General features: G+C 35.0%; 1 protein-coding gene across 2 annotated transcripts in view; it reads right to left on the bottom strand.

Annotated features, from left to right (window-relative positions):
- The window catches only part of srgap3 (SLIT-ROBO Rho GTPase activating protein 3), a 101,378-nt gene that overhangs the window by 47,848 nt on the left and 39,761 nt on the right, over nt 1-13,769 (bottom strand). For both annotated transcript variants that reach the window (XM_015347226.2, XM_015347227.2), the window contains exon 3: nt 8,266-8,428. In XM_015347226.2, the coding sequence (XP_015202712.1) occupies nt 8,266-8,428 (163 nt within the window). The remainder of the gene's footprint in view (nt 1-8,265; nt 8,429-13,769) is intronic.

The raw sequence follows: 13,769 nt of genomic DNA, 5'->3' as shown, positions 1-13,769 counted from the left end.
AAAGTTTAAACTGTACTATATAGTACACCACCTGGAACTGAACCCGGTCCATCAGCGTCGTTTAACAGGGTCTAAGGATTTCTTCACGGAAATCTTTTAATTAAAAGAGGGAGGGGGAAGGCTTTTTTTTTTTTTTACAATTGCCAGTAATCGGGGAACAGCTTATCAACAAAATGGGCAAAACGATTTTTTTAATGGAGTCGTGCAACTAAGCAGCTAAAATATCACAAGAGGACATTTTGGAAACATTTGATGTTCATTTTAAAAAATATATATATTGGTAGTGGTAATAGTCAATGGACAGTCATGTAGTGTGCTGCACCCAGGCAGTTCAAAGCCCGATCAGAGAACTGCTTTGTTTCTTACACAGCCGAATATATAAAAATAGTCCACCACTATAGCTTGTTGTTGGCCACGGTGTGAGTGTGTGTATCTGGATGAACTATTACAAGTGATGGTTTCGTGATTTAGGAATTCTTCACAGAATTCTTTAAGTTAAAGGAGGGAAAAGGGTTATACTTACACATTGTGTATCGCCTCTTCTTATATTTGTAAAAACATTCCAATTTAAATGCAAAACAGAATATATTATTAATGATATTGTAACGAATTCGGGTTCTTGGGGTTGTGCTCTCGCTGCTCCTGAACTGGTTCATCCTTCACCAAATAGCCTCGAACCCGGGTCTCCTGCATCGCTAAACAGTGGTTTTGCCGGCTGAGCTACAGAAGACCTTCTTTAGCCCAGGCAGCCAACATCCCTATTATGCTCAGGGGAGGAGTGGGTTGTACTGTCACTGCGCTGCACCCAGCTTGTATCATCTGTATGCTTGCTGTTTGTTACAATATTAATAATGAATGACCATGGATGACCTGTAAACTGAAGAGTTATAGAAGGCACGTTGACTCTTGTCTTTTCAGCTTGGACTGTAAGCTTTACAGCGATCCTTTTGGCTATATATTTTTACATAGCAGGATGAGTAAAAATAGATCGGATTAATAACTGGAATAAGAAAAGATATTTTACACATACTTTGAAACCATACGGCCTTGGAACAGCGGGAGGGGAGACCCGGCTGGGAGGGAGGGGGTGAACTCTCTTCGCTACAATACTATAATGAGTCCCTGAGGCATATCGTTTAAATTTCGGAATTCTAAAAAATAAACCTTTGTTGAGTTTGCACGAGAGACAAAAGGTACCCTTTGAGAAGTCGTGTAACTGCTAGTGAAGTAGCTGATTTTGACAAAGCTAATTTTGCTTGAAGAATTTAAAATCTGTCTGTACTATAGTTTTATTTAACTGAGCAGAAAGTCACCTTGCTCTTACAAGAGGCTCTGTTAAGCAGAGTTTGTGTTAACACACCACACCCTTTTGAATGAGTTTTAATTTGTCCAGTGGGGTTGGGCAGAGCAATGGAGAGTGAAATAAATGACCACCAGCACTTTTCCTTCCCCCCTGGTGCGAGGTGGTAATGCGGAAAACGTTTTTTTTTATTTTACTGGAAGTGTGAACATTGAGTGAGCACTGGGGCGTACAGTGAGATTACCGAGATGGATAATTTTAGTAAATATGTTGACAAATATCTGAATTTTTGCTTTCATGAGGCAAGATAAAATTGTATCCAGCTGTCAATCAGCTACGTGACCTTGCCCCTGTGAAATTTGTGGGAAAGAAGTTAAGTGGGCAGCACTACTCATAGTGTAGTGCCCATAGAGTGTTAGTTTTAATACAATTTACATTCAGTTTGCTTGTGCGTGTTAGCTGGTGGGAAAACGTTTAAGGTGAAAATTCTTCCACAAAGAGTGTACCTTTAAAGCGGAGAAGACGGCACCAAACTTTTTTGGCTCTGTATGTCGTTCAAGCCATTCCTCTTTGGCACTTTAGCCATAGAGGTGGGAAGATGCCTCCCCCCTCCCCTTTCCCTCTGACTGCCTGACCTGTCCCCATTTTTAACCATTCTGTGTCCGAATCGCAGTGGGTGGGAGAGAGTAGGGAGAGACAGAAAAAAAGTGTATCCTGGTTCAATTTTAAATTATATTTTAGCTTAATTTTTTATTTTATAGGTTTGTATTTTACTTTTTTTGGTAGTCAGATTTAACATATGTTTGAACACAGTCTAGCAAATTAATGTTTTTACAAGATGTGGAAGTGCAACAATTTATCACAGTGTGAATTTTAATACTAATTATTGATTACTAATAGTTTATGCACCTGACACCTGACTTTATTTAGATGTATATAAAATATTGCACTGTGACATAACATTCAGGAATACAACCAAAAATAGTCTGTACAATCAAAAATAGTATTTTCTAAAATTTTCTAAAAAATTAAAAAACGATTAAAATGTATAATCTTTCCATGTGTAATGTCATTGGAAAGTACAATAAGCCTCTGCTTTGTTTAACGATGGCTTTAAATTCAATTATTACGTTTTAAAGGCAGATACATAAACACTGCAAGCTGCGGAACGGTCTCCTTGCAGTCTCTTCTCTGACTGAGCTCAGTGGACGGTGCTCTATTTTCTCAGTCACCTGCTAATTTGGTTCACACCACGGGAAGACAGGAGAATGTGACTATACTGTATCTATGCGAAATGCATGTTACGTTTACAAAATTAAAGTGTTTAAAATGTTAATTAAAAAGAAAATAAACTTACAGCTTACTCAAAGATTCTAAGATGATCACAAAGAATATTTTTTTTTGTGGATTTCATGTTTTTAACTAAACCCGTTTTTTAAAGGGTTTTAAAATGTCTATTTTAGGCGCACACGTCATTTTTTCTTATTTAGGATTTTCTTTCAAATTAAAAGAATCAGTTGCCCATCATGCCACACAATATTATGTTACATTTTTATGTTTTTGAGAGACTTCAGAAGGCTTCAACTGATGCATACATAATATAGCATAATGCCTTCTCGCGTTATGAAGTCACTTGCACCTGGGATCTGCTTTATTCAAACTAAGGTTTCTAAAAATGCAACCAGGTACTAGATATTGTTTAAATAAAAGCTGTGAAATTCTTCACAAATCGCGATCTTTAAACCTGTACTGTAGGTTGCAGGCTCTGTGTTATTTGTTCACAAGGTTATTGACAACTGAAACATTGTGTCTCATAAATAGGCATTTTAATAAGCAAAGGTTATGAAAACCAAAGAAAAAAAATCACTCTGAAAAAGATACAAGGAGCTTGAAATTATTATTATTAAAATAATACTGTTAATAATGACAAGACATATTATGTTTTCTGTGGCATATTTTTTACCGCAGTTATTCTCGATTCTAATTACATGTTTACAAAGAAAGTGGATTAAAGTAATACTACCAGCTATATAAATACATATATTTAGATCCTTGAATTAATATCATTATTAATTTCTTTAGATAAGCGATTCCATATTTTATTCCCTATTTAGCAGATTCCAAAAAGTATGAGTTTTTTTACTGTGCAAATATTATAATATAAAATGAGCGCAAATATTCATAGAAAAGGTTAAAACATGGAAAACAGAGGGAGTTTCAGAAATTAAACAGAGTCCTGGAACACCCTGTCTCAAAAACAGACATTTAATAAATTGAAGGTTGTGAAAACAGTGACAAATCTCTCCGAACAAAATACAATTTTAAAATACAAGCAGTTTGAAATTATTAGTTATTAATAAATCACTTAACTTTCAACATGTTATGATATTTAGAAATACCAACAAATTAATTATAGTGTCGATAATATTTACTATTTTAGTTTTTCAAATAAATGTTTATTTGTTAAAAGAAACCTCATGCCAAGAGCTGGGTTGGAACCCCCAACCTCCATTATGCGAGTCACACGCCAAAGGCATTACACCAACATGCCACTTGACAATGACCACTGGAAAATGTTTCCAAGTAATCGCAGTTGAATTGATGTCAATTGAGTTAAATTGATGCAGATGTTTACATAGAAAGTGTACTACGGTAATAATTTGAACTATATGAATATAATTATATCGTTATTAATTTCTTTAGACACATTATTCCATATTATATTCCCTATTAATCAAATTCTAAAAAGTATGTGTTTTTGTACTGTGATAACAAGCGAAAGTATTCATAGAAAAGGTTAAAACACTATAACTTTTTATTAAGTATATAAACTTAATATAGTCATAAGGTACACTTAAAAAACTTTCCAAAATAACCACAATATGTAATGGAATGAAAGACTTTCATGCTTAAAATGCTTATGAAGAAAGTGGAAGACTGGTGTGTATTTTTTAAACTACCAATACAAGCCACATACAGAGTATATAATATGTTTATATTCCTAAATTAATATTGTTTATGACAATTAGACATGTTATGCTCCTCTTATTTTTATGCTCAGCTACCACAATTTCCCTTTAGTTGTAAAATTCCATATTAATATTCAATATGTACTTACTGCATGGTTTGTCAACAGCATTTACAGGAGTCTGGTACAGAGTCAGTTGAGAAAATGCATTTCTCTTCACAAAGTCTTCTACTAGCTCATTACTTTGAATTGTGTTTTCCATTGGGGAAGTAAACAACAATTATTAATTATTAAGTAAACAACAATTATTAAGCTATGTGATTACAAAATAACTCTTAAAACTAACATATTGATTTTGTACATTTGTTATGAAGGATAATATATGAATGTCAGTGTCTTTTTTTCAGGGCACAACAGGCAGAGTAAAAGGTCAGAAGTAGGAAGGTATGTGCAAATAATGTGAAGGAAAGGGTAAAAATGTCATTTTCACTACTCACTAGCACCTGTGCTCTGATACTGAGCAAAGATCCTGAAATTGGCTAGAACTGGAAGTATGCACAGTATGCACATTAATGTATAAATGCACATCAATGAAAAACAAAACAGTAAAAAACAATAAACAATAAGTTTTGTATTATATCACACAATAACAACAACTTAAACGTACATTCTATATTAAAATCAAGTAGAAATTAGGTTTAATTTTGAAAAATGATTTAAGCAATAAAAATATAACAGTAACACTGCACATTTTTTAGGTGGTTGAAGGATATACTGAATTATTCTAAAGATAACAGAATCTTTTCCCCACTCCTAAATCAATGATTCTTAAAGTTTCTATAAATATACAGTACATATGCATCATCTTTCAGCTCAGCAGGTATTGGATCCTTGTGTTACTCTGAATTTATTTTGGTTGTCTGAAAGAGAACCCTTTCAGTTAGGCCTCTGTCTAACTAGCTGCTCATCCAAGGAACCAGAGTTAATTATTTCTGTAAATTATGTCAGTACATAAATCACTGTAGACTTTAATATTATTTGATCAATAGGGAGAACAGCAGTCCTCTGCAGTCAGCACCAGGCAAGCTTTTTATCAATCGAAATGAATCACTAAAAGGTTACTGAAGTTGAATAGGATAGTGCAGCACCTGTACAGTTTATAAAGTACCATCATTTATTGAAACCAAACACTGAATGTAAAAGAAAAAAAAAATTGTTAAACTCCTTTTGAAAAGCATGTCAAAATTTGTTTAATCTAGAAAGATACTTCATGTAGATAAACATGCAAATTATATTTCTGAGCTAATTTCAAAGCTTAAAATCTCAAAAAATCTTAGAAAAAGGCCCCCTCAATCACATCAAATTGCATTCATTTTTTTGCTGGTTTAGCATATACTGGGCATAAATATTTTTCACCCTTAACAGAGGTTTCAAGTTACACTCTCAGTGATCTTTTCAATTTACACCATCAATCTGCAGTTAAATCAATCCATAACCTATTTCATTTATGCCCAGTGGAACGTCTGACGCTTAAAAAAATGGAAAGACTCGAGACTATTTCTTCCTTAGTTTCTGCTCCATCAAACCCAATACGAGAAGGAGCATTTTTCGTATATAGAGGCCCAACAAAAGTGGTGATCAGCATTCTGCGCCAGGCACTGAGCCGCTCCCTATGGAACAGAAGCCTGTGATTCACTCAGGCTCTCCTGCTCCATCTTGCTCTCCAGAGACTGCGAACATACAGCTGGAGGACAAATGCTGCAAAACACTCCCAGCAGGCTCTCTCTCCTGTTCCTCTCTGGGTCTGTATGCCTCAAACTCCTAACAAGCGTGTCAATTTACGCTATTTATCCAAATATCAAATTGCATTTGACAGATTGCACGACGAGAAAATCGTGTTGTGGAAAATTCTTGGCAGCCAAAGATGGCAATCAGTATGCATCGCTGAAGCTGTTGTCATTTTTTACATTACGGGGTGTCTACTATAATGGCATAAAAGGAAACGATGGGAGGGCAATTTTCTGTTCCTTTAACAAATTTACTGAGTTCCAGGATATGACATTTCCGCCTTTGTTTGTAATGCGACAGTGCTACAAAACTACTGTACATATACCAGTTATTTATCAGAAACAAAGGTTATTTAACCAAAGTATTCCAGCAGAATTTACCATCAGCTGAAGAACAAGTGACCTATTCTAAAGTTATTTTATATTTGTGAAGTGAAAATTTTGACTTTTTTAGTGAATGAAAGACATAAACCTACACCAAACTAAAAACCACTGGCAAACAGATCTTCAACAGCTGTGACAATACACAATAATATAAAATTATGTAGTCATTTTACTTTTTTCATTTTATCAATTAAAATCAAATGAAAGAAAATGTTAACTACAGAAGATGTTTCAAAAGGCTACAAAGCCCTTTATCTTAAAACAATATCAACACTAACTTCTCCTTTTCCTTATCTGTATTATTACCCTACACCACGTGTTTATTTCGACTCATTCTGAAGCTCAGTTTTAATTGTTAAAAGCAAAAACATTGCAAAACCAAGAGAAGAAACATACAGGTTTGCCATTTAAATTGCTTCAGCAATAAAGCAGCCTTTAAATATGTATTTGCAACTATATCCTTTCATAAACCATGACATTTCAACATTTGCACAATGCACAATTTGAAAACACTTCTATGCCTCTTTCTATGGGTATCCATAAGAATGTCATTTTAGTCTAGTATATTGAAAAGTGCAGCATGTATACCACATACTGTATAATGTATATTGTATTTATCAAAAATATTTAACCAGAGATTTAGAAGTCATATTTATTTTGTCTTGCTGTTTATTCCACCAAAGTATTTTATTTAGAAGCTCTTGGGAAGAAAAGACAAAATCTGTGCCAACAGAAACTGAACCTTTTTAAGTGTGGAACAGAGAAGATTATGAGGGAGCCTAGGGTCCAGATGGAACTATTAAAAAAAGACAACAGGTCCACTTAGGCCCACACTATCTGTGTGAAGACTATCTCCTTTATAATTCACAAATTCAGAAACTAGGTTTTTTTTCTCCTAAACAGGAGTGATTGGAATAGTACAGAAAATCTGTGGCTAATTAAAAAAAACACTGCATGCAAAATTAAACACTCAGATAACTTACTAGTAAGAGCATAAAGACAGCTAATAATTCCAGATTATCTATTGCAGACTACTGTAACAGACATCCCAGATAGCTCAGATACAGTAATTCAAGACAGATCACAAATATGAAGTTAAACTAGCTAGTGGCTACACTTCTTTACACAAAGTAAATAAGCAAACATGAGTGGGGTGATGTGCATATACTGTAGAGCAAACCGCTCATTAGACTTTTTCATATTTAATGCCCCAAGCACTAAGAAATCAGCTATCAGCATTAGGCGGCTAAGCAACAAGATGTATCCAAAAGGTATTCAGGAGTCTGAATGACCTCAAAATTGTAGGAGTGTTGCTTTGAGTAAGCATTTGCTAAACCAAGGCTTCATGTCTGATTTGTGTAATACTGCTGTAAGTACTGTGAGCACATTCCTTTTCTACTACAGGAAGAGGGTATGCGCTCTTGTACTATAACACACGGTAAGTGGGAAGAGAGAAAATGTCAGGAGTCCCCTGCAGAAAACATAACTGCTGTAACTTCAAACACAGAAGAATGTTTTGGTAAGACCTCAGACATCTCTGCAATGCACTTGCTTTGCTTTCTTCCTGGCTGCAGAGTGGGGAAGCCGAATGAATATCACTGTATTGGAATACAAAACTTCCCAAGGAGATTAATAGTGACATAGTTGTTTTCATTGTTCTGCTCTAGGTGTGAAGAGCCAAAATATTTCAAATTAACACATAGTACTCGTCTTTTCTTCCTTACTAAGTCCATGACATCTCCAAAAAACAAGTTAATCTGTCTAAATTTACTTTATGTGGCACATAGGAAAAGAACAAATGAAAATATACAAATAATTAAACTGACCTTTTTGAACAACCTGATTACATCCTCGCTGATCTGAGACAGCCGAACGATCACATTGTTCATATAGATGTCATTGAGAGTGGCATGATCCCGGCTCTCTCGCCTTGTCTGATTGAGGACCAAGTACCAGCAGTTCACTGGGGACAAGAGGTGCTGGTCCTTCCTGCAACAGAGCAAAAGTTCACAGCAATCAAAACTTCAGACAAGACAAATACAGAGTGCATATACACGTGATGTTAAAAAAAAAGCCGAGATATATTTCTGAACAGTGCTTTTTCACAACAAGAACATGCCAAATGTGGACAAGATAACAGCTCTACATGCCTACACACCATCCGGGTGGAGTTCACTGCACATAACAAGCACAATTTTGACTCAAACTCTGCTTTACAAAACAAGGTCAGGTTTAAAGACATTGTGCAGTCAGTGGTATGTGATTATTGATTAAGGTTTCAGTTTTAGGCTTCAGAAGAATCTCATCGCAGAACAACTGTTTTCCAGATTTGGAAGGGTCTGGGATTGTACTGTATAATTGCTCCTCGCATTCAAACTTTGTCTTTGCCACCTGAATGTCATGCCAAAATATATGTTTCTCTTATCTGTACCCCCATCCATTCTTCTACTCCCTCAGCCTTACTGCTCAGTGGGGGAGTGAACCACCTACAGCATTGAGGACTGCTCAGTCCCCAGTCACCTTCTGGTGCCTCCTCAAGATGCATCTGTTAAACTGGCACCTGTGATCTCTTAGCTCTCATCTGCATCCTTCAGCAGCTCTTACGTTACGCTGTACTCAATTTAATTCTCAATTTGGTAATGTTACACACTTGTTGCACTAATTCTCTGGAAATGTGGAACACAAACCAATAGGGGGTCTACATTACTAGCTTGTATCTGCACTACACGTGCCTGCTTGCTATGTCAGGATACTAGCAACCTAATTTACGGATTTTGTCTTTGTTTAGCACTATGTACTACATCACATATACTAGTCTATACTAGAATTATTGTACTTGCTCTTGCATGGAATAATATCCGTTTGGTTCTTTGCATCTGCATTTACAAGTTTAATGTCAGAGTTTGTAAAGGTGATAAATCCCCCTAGATAAGGTTGCCTGGAAAATAAAACAAATATGAATCAATACTTTCCTATGAAAAAACTATGCAGTTTTCAAATTAAATGACTTTTAGAGGAAAAAATGTTAGTGAATGCAATTATTTCAAAAAAGGAAGAACAGAATAAAATAATTCCTTCTGCTGTTTTAAGAAATGTCAAACATTTAAAATCAATTTAATATCTAACAGACCCAGACAGCTAAGCTCATTTACCCTTGTCTGCAATTCATTTAACTATCTCTACATAAAAATGCAAAGCCCAAAACAGAAAATATCAATAACATTCAAGGCTTGAACAAAAGCATTATTTCATCTTCTGTTTATCGGGTTCTAGGCTATTTCCGTTTTATAAAAGCAGTTATTCATATATTTTGTGCAACAGAGGCATATCTGTGGTCTGTAAAAGCCATAAACATCTAGTGGAGAGAGATAAACTCTTGAACTGACTCTCTATTTCTTTAGATTTCTTGAAAAAGGGAAACAGAGTAGTATTTTACTAATGTTTTTCAAGAGAAACCACACCTAAACCTATAAATTAAAAAAGGGCCTTAAAAGCCCTGACATTAATTAAGATTCTATTAAAAAATTAAGTTAACATTAAATTTAAGATTAAGATTAGCATGTGACTGACAAAACAACAGATTCAAAAGCTACAAATTAGTTATTGTTTCATGGAATTAGATTATGTTGTAGACATGACATGAAAATAAATATACCACTATCTTACAACCAGTTTTCTTAAATGTAAATTCAAAAGACCCATGTTGATGAATGGAAGCAAATATTAGTGTCCTTCTAAAATACATTACTGAAAAACAACTTCACTATGAAGATACATTTTCCCTTAATTATCTTTGTACATTCCAGGTGAGTAAGAAAAGTGCAAGATCGAAATTCTGAATTTACTAAAACACTGTCTTATCTCTTCTCTCATTTAGTCAAAACTCAAAGATGCATAGATGAAACCTTGGCAGCAGCATCAAGCCAGTTTCAATTAGCAATCTTCCCACTGGTATAGATGAGCTTAGTAAATTTTAAATAAACCCTAGAGAGCTATTACTCTGAAAAAATACGTAAAAAAAATTATCTAAATCTTTTTTAAGGAAGAGCACATTTTAAATTTTTAACTTCTTTGGGATTTTTCTTTCATTAAAACGTCCAAAATGTGATTTGAACTTTTCCATCCCAGATCTCTTCTGGTTAGATAATGGCTTTAAAATGTCAGATGAGCAGCATAATAATGGATTTTGCTTGCCATTATACAAAGTATTGTACCTTTAACACTAATGTATGTTCCGAAGAACACAAAGAAAGCAAACAGACCTCTTACAGCTCAGGAATGCTTACATTCCCAAGTAATTAAGCATCTTACTTAATAAAATAATATTTTTTGCATTCCACACTTATCAAGGTATCACCTACATTCAGCTTACTCTGATAGAAACAAAGCCATCAAATTACTTACTTTATTCTTTTGAAATTCAATATTGATTTGTACATAAAATGGTTTTCTTGCGGCTACAAAGCTATTTTAAGCAACTACAATACAAAGTGATAAATAAGATTTGACTAACAAGGTATACATATTAGGACTACACAAAATCAAACAACTCCCTGTGAATCTACACTACTCTCCCATCAACTACAGGTAGATTCATGCACTTGTATTTTACATTTTTAGATCTGTATACTTCTGTATTCTTTATACCCTAATGCTAGCCTATATCAAGCAATATCTTAATAGACCTATTTTCTATTTTTAATTACAAATAATGTGGAAGCTGCCTGTGACAATAATCATAAAAATAATAATAATTATCACATCTGCTCTGAGCAATTTATTTATATATATTTTAAAGTAATTCATACAATACTAATCTATATGGTTTTACTGGTTTAGCTTTTTTATTTTAAAGCTAAACTGAAAACTTTTATCCTTTTATGTGAATTTATAAAAGGACCAGTAAAATAACACTAGTATACTTATTAACAAGATATCTAGCACATAAGGTTAGCTACTCCTATATCTCCATGGAGGCATTCAAGGTTTAGAAGCCATCATTCTTTCACAATACAGTATACAGTGTAGTAAAAAGCCCATACTCAAATGAGATGCTTGCTGCCCTCTTTGTGTTATTCACTATGTGCTTCTGTGAGTTTATAACCTCAGAGGAAAATGGCATTAGAGAACAATGACTCCTCTGAAACAACAGGATGTTGCAGTGTAAAAAATATCTCATAATATAAATCTACCTTTCTGAATATCCCTGAACTGTTTGCTAAAAACTGTAAAATAACCATTTTGAAATTACTTAATATCCCCAAGCTGCAATCATATGATTTTCACTTTCTGTGGACACATAATACCAACTTTAATACCAATTTTGCTGTTAGCTGGAAGTCAAATAACCAAATAAAAATGTCTCAGAACAGAAGTGCTGTGTACATATAGAGCAATCAAGAAAGAAGTTACACACTTCCTGGGATGCACTGAAACCCAGAAAGAAGCTGCCATTCAAGATATTTTGAGCTTTCGTAATGTACTGTATTTCACATGTACATGTATTTGATTGCAACAAATGTAATATTAATCTATTCGGCTTCCTCAAGAAGCATGCATTTACCAAATGTGTGAGCAAATGAGTGCAAATCCCGAGAAACCTAGGGCGTTCTTTGATTCATCTTGACAGCCAAAGTCTCCCGAATTTCTTTGAACCCACGAGTAAAGAGGATGGCATCAATAATCAAACCCAGGGAGAAACACACTCGCACGTTGCCAACTTCACAGCTAAAATATGCTCCTTAAATATGCTGCCTGTAATCTGTGCATCTAGGGCACTTTTAGCTTGTTCTTTTTTATCGCAGGGCTCCTGCCAAAATTTGATGATATCCAGCTGCAAAGCTCCGCACTGTCAGTCGCTTAAACATCTGCGGAAGCTGCGCTAAACTGAAGAACCAGGCTGCTGGCTGTGGATGTTCAGGCCAGTGCAGCGATGGCACTGCCTATTTTGGTCTTGTCAAACATCCAGCTCAGGCACAAGGTACAAAACTTAGCTTGCATGCCATGCGTTATCTGGCTCAGGACCCTAATTCACTACCCGTGCTACTGATGTCAAGGAAAAGGATATAAATAATTAAACTGAGTAAATAACACGGATGGCACAGATTAAAACCACTGCTGTCAATAACCTGGAAAGAGGCTGAGGCACATTCCTCTGGAGAGCAAATTCAAAAACAACAATCATCTAGTGGAAAACTGGATGTCTGGCTCAAGGCTTACTGACCAGTGTCGGATACGTCACATCTATAAGCATTCTCCACAGAGAAATCATTTTAGGCATGTTATTGCATGAAGCAAAAGGCAGACTATAAAGCAATTTATACATTTCACCTCATTTACAACATACTAAGATAATTGATTAATCAGTGCAGTACTGTAAATCACATCATAGATGAATAACAGCAGGAATATGAAGGTTGCTATCACTCAGCTATTTCTAGTAGCTAGTTGTGGAAAACTATAAATAACTTATGCTTTCTACTGGGAGCCATTCGTGACCATATTTTCTTATTCATGAACATACATTAATAATTAGTGAACAATATTGTGTCAGGCAGCTATGGTGAACTGCTTCTCCCATTCCTACAAGGGGTTAGTTTTATACTGTATGAGGATGAAACCATTTAAAGCATAATAAAGCACTTTGACTCTGTTTCATACCCATCAAATTTCTCAAAGGGAGACTGAGAGACATAGAAAGAAAAACAGGGTATTAGTGTGAACAAAAGTGCTTCCTCAGACCTATAGAACATTACACCGCACACGGGTTTCACACATTATAGTAACAAACTAGCACACATTTCCTGTGGCTAACTCCTTCACATGGCTGTGCTTTCAAACAGAAGCTCCACAGCAATGCACTTCTGCTGCACATTAAGGCCAGAAACACTTAGCTGACTCAGTGAAAACAAAAATGAAAGTATGAGGGGTTGCATTCAATACATGGTCGCTCCTTAGCGGTGACACATAACGCATTAACCTAAATGATTCAGTCTGGTTACAATAAGTTACAATTTTATTTTTAACATGTTCTATTTTTTGGCCAACAAAAGTCCAAACGAATGTTACAAAGTACAACAACTCTTTTGTTCAACTAAAAGTTTGAACTTTTATTTAATGAGGCAAAAGAAAGTACTCAATACCCTATAAATACAAAAACTGTTGAAATGCACTGTATCTTAACTTGCTCATTTCTTTGTAACACTTCACCACCCAGAGAAACAGGTTAAATGGACAAGATCTGTACACATAGCCAGGAATGTCTTTTTTAAAGAGGCTGTGAAACTGCAGACAATCATCTCTTTTCAATAGTCTTCATGCACATACAGTA

This window comes from Lepisosteus oculatus, chromosome 4 (assembly GCF_040954835.1).
Source record: "Lepisosteus oculatus isolate fLepOcu1 chromosome 4, fLepOcu1.hap2, whole genome shotgun sequence".
Lineage (NCBI taxonomy): Eukaryota > Metazoa > Chordata > Actinopteri > Semionotiformes > Lepisosteidae > Lepisosteus > Lepisosteus oculatus.
This window is presented reverse-complemented; position numbering and strand designations above follow the sequence as displayed.